Source organism: Salvelinus sp. IW2-2015, linkage group LG1 (assembly GCF_002910315.2).
Source record: "Salvelinus sp. IW2-2015 linkage group LG1, ASM291031v2, whole genome shotgun sequence".
Lineage (NCBI taxonomy): Eukaryota > Metazoa > Chordata > Actinopteri > Salmoniformes > Salmonidae > Salvelinus > Salvelinus sp. IW2-2015.
This window is the reverse complement of record NC_036838.1, coordinates 28,682,206-28,692,585: the sequence shown is the minus strand read 5'-3', so window position 1 is coordinate 28,692,585 and position 10,380 is coordinate 28,682,206. Positions and strand designations below refer to the sequence as shown.

General features: G+C 42.9%; 1 protein-coding gene across 1 annotated transcript in view; it reads left to right on the top strand.

Annotated features, from left to right (window-relative positions):
- The first annotated feature begins 420 nt into the window (after positions 1-420).
- LOC139027770 (CUGBP Elav-like family member 4) overlaps positions 421-10,380 on the top strand; it is a 36,071-nt gene continuing 26,111 nt past the window's right edge. The window contains exon 1 of the mRNA XM_070443662.1: positions 421-1,060. Coding sequence (XP_070299763.1) covers positions 823-1,060 — 238 coding nt within the window. The 5' untranslated portion in view covers positions 421-822. The remainder of the gene's footprint in view (positions 1,061-10,380) is intronic.

Genomic DNA, 10,380 nt, shown 5'->3' with positions numbered 1-10,380 from the left:
CATATGGTAGATACTGTGTATATATAGATATATATGAGAGAGAAAGAGAGAGAGAGAGAGTGTACGACTCTCGTTAGTCAGCACCTCTTCAAAAGAATTGGGGTGTGCGTCAGCTCATGCTTTTTACTAGATGTATATATATAATAGCATACTATTATTATTATTATTATTATGCCTATTATTTCCTGCAAACGTGGCGTGATTTACACTTGGTTGACTATTGCACAAAGAACCGTACAAATTCACTCTTTTCTTTATTTATAAACCCCCTTTCTCTTGGTGGAACGTACCAACGGGAAGGGGTAGAGAAAAGGCTGTGTAACAAAAACATCGAGTTATAGTGGTTCCCCTTGTTCCATACCTCCCCGCAGTCCTTGCAGCTCTTGAGCTGGCCCCGTTCGTTTAAACCGAGAACACCCATACCGACTTCTCAATGCAAAAAATAAAAGGGAACCCAGAAGCAGGGACTAGGGGAACGAAAGGTGTAAATAGAAAGCGAAAGCTCTTGGTCTCTCTCTCTCTTTCTCCCTCTCATCTATTTTACTAAATGAATTAATTAATTATTAACTAGGACATAAATACAAGGAATCAGCCTCCGCCGGGACCAGCAGACAGCTCCAAGCCTTTGATATTCGTTTTAGCCCAATGATACATATGTATACTTATCCATGTACATATTTGCCTTGGTAGGACTAGAAGTAGGACCAGCAAGGCTTTTTTGAATAACATTTTTGACCAATACTTCGGAAGCTTCTACACAAGGCCACCAAGATTGCGCTGCTGCTGCCGCCGCTGTTACCACAACTCATTGCCGGTCCGAAGATGGCAACTTTAACGAACGGACAGGTGGATGGCACAAACGGGCTAGTGAACGGATTAAGCCACAGTCCYGCGGGCTGCGGGGGWACCATCCCTATGAAGGACCACGACGCTATCAAACTGTTCATCGGGCAGATACCACGCAACCTGGACGAGAAGGACCTCCGGCCGCTCTTTGAGGAGTTCGGCAAGATCTACGAGCTCACCGTGCTCAAGGACCGCTTTACGGGCATGCACAAAGGTGGGTTGAGCCTACCACTCGGTCAAAGAGAGAGCCGGATCCCCATCTTCATTCTCTTTTCTCCTCGGCTCCCGTCACCGTTGCCTGTCACGAATGTCTGTCCATGGCTTGCAGTCTTGTTCCCCCTGGTTCGGGAGACAGGACTGATACGTATTGGACACGTGTGGTTGTTGCATAGTATTACTTGGTATTTTTTTAGTAGTCTTTTTGTGTCATTTACTATTGTAGTATACTCTCGACAGGTTTCATGTTATCGGAAAAAGGAGTAGTCCATTGCTATAGTCTGGATTCCGTAATGAATATTGAGACATTTCAACTAACATATCCATGTATTAATGTCCTCAGTTATCCAGGCATACAGCGCTGGCACGAATCACGACAGCTAATATTATGTAACAATCTTAAGAGAAAGTGCCGTTCTCTTGTATCTTTCGAAGTGTATGCTACGTGTTAAGAGTAATGAGTCACACATATAGTCATTGTGCATTCATTCACAATGCAGAATCACCCTGCTTCGATGTTAAAACATTTCTCGAATATACCCGTGGAGCCCGTGGCTTATTGCCCGCGGCACCTTGCACTCTGTTGCGCGTGATGGCAAGTTTCCTGCAATAGGAAAGAGGGAGGGGAATTGTATATGTGTGTTTGTGTGTGTGTGTGTGTGTGTGTGTGTGTGTGTGTGTGTGTGTGTGTGTGTGTGTGCGTGTGTGTGTGCGCGCGCGCGGGCGGGCTTCTGTATGATTTTCTGAGCAAATGTGACCAATATTTGAGATTTTACATACTGCATTCTACAGTATTCCCTACCTAAACCCATTATATGTGGTCCACCCGCCTACCTACCATATGTCATTGATGTTATGCTCTAGTCTAGTGCCTGGCATCATGCATGGAGATGTTTTGTGTTTCTGGAGACAGGTGTTTGAACAACCAGCTTATACATAGAGAGAGGACTGAAGGACTGTGCGTGTGTGTCACGCGTGCGCGCACTCGCGTGTGCAAGTGTGTGATCGTGTCCTACGTATTGATATGCTATACCCTTTGAGAGCTTGTCAACCCTTTGGTATTATTGTAACGACAGGCAATATGAATCATCCAGAGTATTGATATTACAAAAAAACGATCAATAGATAACATGAACAATACATCCCATGTGGGTTGACAATTCTGGACATTACAGTGAACTACAAAATCAGTAATCAGTAATCATCTGAAAATGAGAAAAGCACATGTATAGTTCTTCGATTGAAGGCTTCAGGTGATCTGCCACACCTGGATGGCATTTTCAGACTCCACGGGCTCACTTCACATGGGGATGTTAAAGTACAAACAGAGCTAGTGTTTCAGCTTTCCAATCCTGGTAGTACCCCCGACCTCCCCCCATCCMCTGTTAACAACGTGAGATTTTGCATGATGATGAAATACAGATAAAGCAGGACGGAGGGAGGAGGAGATTGTCGGGGAAGGGGGAACCAAAGAGAAGAGTGTGAAGGGGGAAGAGGAGAAGGAGGAGAGAGAGGAAGGGAGGAGGGGGTAGGGTATATATTTTATTAATAGCCCAGCTGTAGTAGCGATTCCCTGTCTAACGGTTAATCATGCGTGGCCCGTGAACTATGGGCGGCCACGCCGGGTGATTCTAGGAACTGTCTCCTCACAGCGATATATGGCCTGGCCTCACAGGCAGGCCCCCCCCCCCCCCCTTTCATTAGTGAGCCCCCCTCCGCAGCACCGGTCTCATACTTTAACTAGCTGCAGGTGCTAGCCCTCTCACTGGCTAGCTGGTTGGCCAAGACGTTATATATACACACTCCTTCTCCCAGCCAGACCAATATCCCTACACCTCCCCGCAAACAGGATGTTTGTCGAATGTTGGGGGTTTGTTACTTTAAAGTTGCTGTCAGGTTATATCTGAATGTTTTAACTTGAGTAAAGAATATTTTGGTAACCTTTTACTTACGCAAACAGGTATAATGTTTGTTACTTGTTATAAGCCTTTATAATATGTTATTAGACTGCTTATAATATTTGACAGTGTCATAGATATGAAGGTGTTATAAGACCTGCCGTAAGGTGTCATGTCCAATCATGACCTCATGTCAAGTAACCATTGTCTTGACAGAGGTAGCGGTTTGCATTTTGACTGTACTGGTCTACCTCCTAGACAGTCGGTGTCATAGCATGGTTAACAACATGTCATTGTTTTCATCATATTTTGGATACATCTACAAGCTGGCAAAACGTGTGAATGGCAACGTTTTCCAATTGTGGTACAAAATGTAGTCCAAAAGATGTATATCAAACAAGGGCAATGTTGATCTATAAACAACTTTAGGGTCGAAGAATGTTCTTGGCTTTTTATTGGTATTAATACTTCCATAAAAGTGAACAACACTAGGGTCTGAGAATATTTGCCGCCTTTTGCCACACTATAAAAAAAAAAAGAATTGTTGACTCAKCTAAAAAAATCAAGGCAACCAGCTACAATACAATTTCTAGTTTGTTCAACAAAATAGCATTGACGTTGATTAAACTTAAAATATCAAGACAACCAGCTTCAATACGATTTATAGTGTGCCCAACTTTTGAGCATATTATCTGAACCAACATACATTCTTAAGTTGAATTCTATGTTCGCTCAACTTTAAATTTTACGTTGATTGAATATAATTCAACTTGCGAATTTATTCAACCTTATTTGTGTATTTCCCAGTGTGCCTTGCCCTTTGATTGAATTGTAGTTACCACCCATTAGTGTATTCTATAGTGACAGAAACATGGTTGTTGAATTCGCTGGAATTCAGTCCTGTAGTCTTCACTAAGTGAGTGTCTATCAAGTTCGCTGACGACACGACGATGGTAGGCCTGATCACCGGCGACGATGAGTCAGCCTACAGGGAGGAGGTCAGTGACCAGGCAGTGTGGTGCTGGAGCAGCAACCTCTCCCTCAACGTCAGCAAGAACAAGGAGCTGATCGTGGACTACAGGGAACGGGGAGGTGAGCACGCCCCCATCCACATCGACGGGGCGGCAGTGGAGCAGGTATACAGCTTCAAGTTCCTCTGTGTCCAAATCACTAAAGACTTCAAATGGTCCAGACACACACAAACAGTCGCGAAGAAGGTGCGACAGTGCCTCTTCACCTTCAGGAAGTTGAAAAAGTTTGGCATGGGCCCTCAAATCCTGAAAAGGTTCTACAGCTGCACCATTGAGAGCATATTAACTGTCTGCATTGCTGCTTTGTATGGCAATAGCACCGCCCTCAATCGCATGGCGCTACAGAGGGTGGTGCGGACAGCCCAGTACATCACTTGTGCCGAGCTCCCTGCTATCCAGGACCTCTATATCAGGCGGTGTGAAAAGAAGGCCTGGAAAATTGTCAAATACCCCAACCACCCAAGCCATAGACTATTTTCTCTGCTGCCGCATGGCAAGAGGTACCGGTGCATCAAGTCTAACACCAACAGGCTCTTGAACAGCTTCTATCCCCAAGCAATACAACTGATAAATAGCTAACAAAATACCTACATGGACAGAGTTTCCCTTGTATCTTTATTGACCATTTATTTCAATATTTTACATGGTCTCTATGCACAGTATTTGACATTGTCTCTATGCACACTCACAGGGRCCTACACACTCACACACACTGTCACTCCAACACAGACAAACACTCACTCATTTGCACACTCACACATAATATGCACATATGTTTATACGGACCCTACACACCCACACTCARATGCAAGCTGCTGCTATTTTGTTTATCTTATATCCTGTTGCCTAGCAGTGGTGGAAAAAGTACCCAATTGTCATACTTAAGTAAAAGTAAAGATACCTTAAAAGAAAATGACTCAAGTAAAAGTGAAAGTCACCCAGTAAAAATTCTTATATTAAGCAAACCAGACAGCACCCTTTTCCTGTTTACATCATTTACAAACAAAGCATTTGTGTTTAGTGAGTCTGCCAGATCAGAGGCAGTAGGGATGACCAAGGATGTTCTCTTGATAAGTAGGTGAATTGTACCATTTTCCTGTCCTYCTAAGGATTCAAAATGTAATGAGTACTTTTGGGTGTCAGGGAAAATGTAAGCAGTAAATGATTTCCTTCAGGAATGTAGTGGAGTAAAAGTTTTCTAAAATATAAACGGTAAAGTAAAGTACAGATACCCAAAATAACGGCAACCAAAAAGTAGTACTTTAAAGTATTTGTACTTAAGTACTTTACACCACTGTTGCCTAGTCACCTTAACCCTATACATATCTACCTCCATGTCAGTATCCATGCACATGCAAATATGGTATTGGAACTGACTTTTTAAATATTTCCTGTGTATAGTATGCTTACTTACTTATACAATAAAGTATTTCTTATTATTATTTCTCTTGTGCTTTTTTCTAGTAATACATTGTTATTGATTATTGCATTGTTGGGTTTTGAGTTTGTACTACTAAGCTATATGGAATTGTTTGATATAAAAAAATATATTTGATGAGAAAACTGCTATTAGCCCACTAACTGCTATTAGCCCAATAACAGATTCACTACATGGAACAACAGATAGTCCCCCCAAAAAATCAAAAGGACGTTTTTTCTGAAGTATTTGTTCTTTGTCTGAGAGATAACAAAGATCAGGAAACATATATATATATTTTTTAACATGTATTTAACCCCTTGTTTTTGGCACTAAACAGTCTAAGCCCTGTCTAAGCCACGGGAGGAGGGATCTACTAAGTTATATATAATTGTTTTAAGAAGGCCATACCAAGGATAATTTTGCTAGTTTAATTTAAATTCTAAGACCCCTTGAAGTAAAAATAAATAACATAATTTTTTACATGTATTAACCCCTTATTTTTGTCACTAAAGAGTCCATATATACTCCATAAATGTTTTGGGACTGTCACCGGGCGACCTTCAGACGAGTCCTGTGAGGCCTGTGGGCATCCTAGAGCAAAACAGCTGACAGGTATATTAGTGTGTAGCCCAAACTGTTCGGACACTACACACAGAAGTTGGCAGATMGGCTGTACCGACTTCAGACGAGTCCCAAAATGCTTGTGGCGGTCGGAGAACACCATRGTGTTCGTGAGAGTCTCATCTTTCCGTAGAGGCGTCATAATAGTTTGTAGGCCAAACCATTCAGACGCTACAGGCGATTTTGTGTGAAGACCGATTTTCGGGTTGTCTTATGCTCTGATTAGCACAGCTCTACTGTAGCTCTGTCACCTTTCACCGCAGATGCAGAAGAGGTGCATAGGCGGATGCATCCAATGCAAAAAAAAAAGAAGATATCTCTAGCTTAAACTGACACATCTTCATGGGGATTTTATAATTATGCAAATTAGATTTCCACAGGGGCGCAGACATCGACTTTAGGGGCGTTTTAACAAGTCAATTATTTTTTGCCCCCCAAAAAATTGGGGTTAAAATGACTGGCTCCCCTAAAGATTCTTATAAATAAAGTAGTCAAAAGTTGAGTATCTACACCTTTCCTCCTTCTCCTTTCCTCCATATGCTCTATTCCTCTTTATTTTCCTGCTGTGAAGGGTTGTCCCCCTGTTTCACAACACTGCCCTTTATTTGACCTGATGGACAATCCATTGTTATTGAAAAAACTCTCAAATGAAATGATTTTGGCTGGTTTGGACGTATGAAAATACCTGTAACAAAGATTAGTGTGATTTAGTGTGATTGTTCAATAAAGCTCTGAACATGTTAACAACTAACACCACCTATAGATGCTATTAATATGCTATTACTAATGTTATGGTGACATGTTATAATAGTTAGATAGACAGCCTCCTACTTTTTCCATTGTCTCACATTCCTTGGGTACTACTCTACTATACCATTGCGACTCTGACCTGTCCGTCAAAAAACAAAATAAAAAAAGTCAACGTAACAGACAAACGCAACCTGGTAAATGTCTAATTTGTCAGAAGCCAAATGTCAGCAGATGCTGCTAAGACGTACATGCACTCAATGATTTTGTCCCATCTCTCGTACTGTGTCACAACCTGGTCACGAGCTAGTATCACAGCAACGAAACCACTTTAAAAGCTCTATAAAGAAACTCTGAAAGTGCTGGACAAAAAAATCAAACAGCTGTCCCCACTACAATATCATTAAGATAAACAACCTACTGAGCTTTAAAAGCTTCTCATGCCGACACCTCTCTGCTGTTTAAGATCACTCATGGCATTGCCCCACCACCTCTTAAGCAGTTTGTTACYTATTGCAAGGTCAATACCAGGACGACAAGAGTTTAAACCAGAGGGGACTGCTCAACTCAGTTTAGGGCCACCAAATTTGGCCAGARGTCTTTTTCAGTTAGAGCGTATGGATTATGAACACCGTGCCAACCAGTGTGAGAGAGKGCAGTACCTTTGCTAGTTTCAAGGCATAACCTGAAAACGTGGCTAAAGGCAAACCAGTCATGTCATATATATATCTGTGACCAACTGAGGCATATTTGTATTCCTAGTCATGTGAAATCCATAGATTAGGGCCTATTGAATGCATGTTGCGTTTATATTTTTGGTCAGTATAGATAGAGATAGATTTTAATAGTCTGTTATATTGTAGCATTGTATTGATGTATTCATGTTGTTTGTTTTCTGCCCGGCGACTACAGATGAAAATGAGCTAAATCTGGTGCAATGGCATGTTGTACATGCTCCCTGACAAATAAACAAATAAATAAATAAAATTGCCATAACCATCCCAATAATGACCCCATGTATCACTAGCAATCTAGTGTTTAAATTGCCGGCCCATTGAAAGGGAGGGGGTGGATAGAGGAGGCTGAGGAAGGAAGGGAACGGGCACAGAGGTGACAACACTAGGCCTACATTCTCCCAATGATTTTATTTCTCTCCCCTCTGCGACTGGGCCGTACTAATAGAGGCCATTTATAACAGTCACCAGCTGCCGCCGTGCATGCTGAGAGGGACGCCGGCACAAAGACGGGCCACTTTCTCTCTTTTTTTTTGCAATGCAGCATGGGAGGGAGGGTGGAGATATGGAAGTACACTACCAACCAGGCGACTGCCAGAAACAGTCGCCCTCGTAATTCACCTTGGGTCAATGAGACGCTTCTAGCATGTGTGACTGTCAAGTGTCAACAATGTGTGTGTCCTTTATCATCAGTTGTTTTGGTGTCATAACAGTGTAATACCCATGTAGTAACAGAGTAATTGCATGTATTGTTTAAGATCAACGAAAATGTCCTCTCTTGTCAGAGTTGCCWCCGGAAGCTCTGCTTTGGGGTTTTCCTAGGAGTCCTTTGAAAGTGAGAGAYGCACCAGGAATAGGTWCATTGATATCTTCGGGTGTTTTTTGACCAATTCAATTGAAAGGCGGACAGAGAAGCTCCCGTTGGGCTTTCTGCACTCACCTTATTTTGTCCTAGATACTGGGCAGGCTCGCTGGCAGGTGGTGTAGATAAATMATCACAGGTGATGAATCCTATCTAAAAAATATGCCTTTCAAGATCCCCTATGATCCCCAAATGTCGCCTATAAAAGTAGATATGTCACAAACATCAATATGTAAACATTACTAAAACATATYGCCAAAAAGTAAATCGAAATTAAGTATGTTTTGAAGTGTATGAGAGATATAAGAAGGCAACAAAAAAATGCCTTATTCACTTCCATTCATTTTCTGGCCCGGTGGAGAACAKCATCGTGTTCGTGAGAGTCTCCGCTTTCCATATTAGTTTCCAGATCAAACTATTAGGACGGTTTTCGTGAGAAGACCAATTTTCGGGATGTCTCCTGATCYCCTGATCTGACAAACACCACTGTACCTCTGCCACCTTCCACCACAGACGCGGAAGGACAACATCGGGCAGATGCGGTGGATTGAGAAACAGCCCATGCAAAAACAACAGATATKTCTAGCTTAAACAGACAGATTAAGGGGATTGTTTTATTATGCTAATTAGATTTAGGCGTGGCGTTGACTTTAGGTTGAGAGGACAGTTAAACTGCTGTAACTTTATTGTGGATGGAGCGGGTGGTACACTGTACAGAGTGTTGATTGGCAGTTTGATCTGGGTCTGGGAAACAGCCCCTGGTAGCGTAGTTCTAGACCTGTTGGTCCACATAGGGACCCTTCTTCTTAGAGAAGCAATGGAAATCCTCATGAAATATTAAAAAATCTCTTCTTTCATTATGAATTCATCAAATCTGAATACTGACTGCTTTGAAAACTAGCTGAAACTGGGAACATCGTCAATGGACATAATGTCTGAAGGCACTGCAGTATCGTAAATGTAATACCCTGTGGCACTCTGGGAAGGTGTTACAGGTTGCCGCATTGGAAGTTCCTCCTGACAGGCAGCGAGGCGCTGAAACCAATGTAGCCTTTCAACAAGGAAAAGGAAAGAGAGACAGACAGAGAGACAGACAGAGAGAGAGACAGAGAGAGAAAGACAGGGAGAGAGACAGAAAGAGAGAGAGAGAGAGAGAGAGAGATAGAGAGAGAGAGAAAGAGAGAGGGGGGGATGTTTTTCTACCGGGCTGCGTTAATGCACCAAGCGTTTTGGCCGCAGGATTTCACTCTTGTTGCATCATCCCCTCTGTGGYCTCTTTTTTCTCCTCACGTCGTTGGTTTGGGGTGTGTGTGTACCCCTCCRWCCCTCTCTCATCCCCTGCCCAGAATTCTCCACTCAGCTCCGTTCGGAATGCACACTCAGGCACCACGTCGTGCACTGTTTCTATGACGACGTGCCGCGATCGATGTTGAGCGTTTTGTTGGGGAAAAGGGGCAACATGTGTCACTGACGAGGCCGCGTGTCACCAAAATCCTCCCACCAGCTCAACCGCCCCACACACARCTCTTGGTGTCTAAAAATATCCAAGCCTCAAGACAAAAAATAGGGAGGAGAACGTGAGACGTGCCTAATTTGCCTAATCTGTCAGTGGGGACAGTTGTCAAGGTGCCTCGGATGCTGTTGTCCATTATGATTGTCCGGGATCATTAGCCCAGAGAGCTAGTTACTTACAGTGCTATGGTCATGTAGGGAGAAGAGGACTGGCGAGGGGATCAAAGACTAGATGATTAGCGTGCTAACTGCAGGTTGGGAGTTATGATTGCTGTCAGGGGGGAAGAGACCTCTTGCTATTGTGACCTCCTCATTGGACTCATTAAAGCCTGTGACCTTTATCATCATGAAGGAACGGGGACGGTCTGGCAGAGGACGCAGTCTCATTTTAGTTTAGGAGATTGACAGACACTGTACAGGTATATGGAAGTGTCGGTAAAACTCATGAAGTGGCACTTTGCACACACACACACACACACACACACACACACAC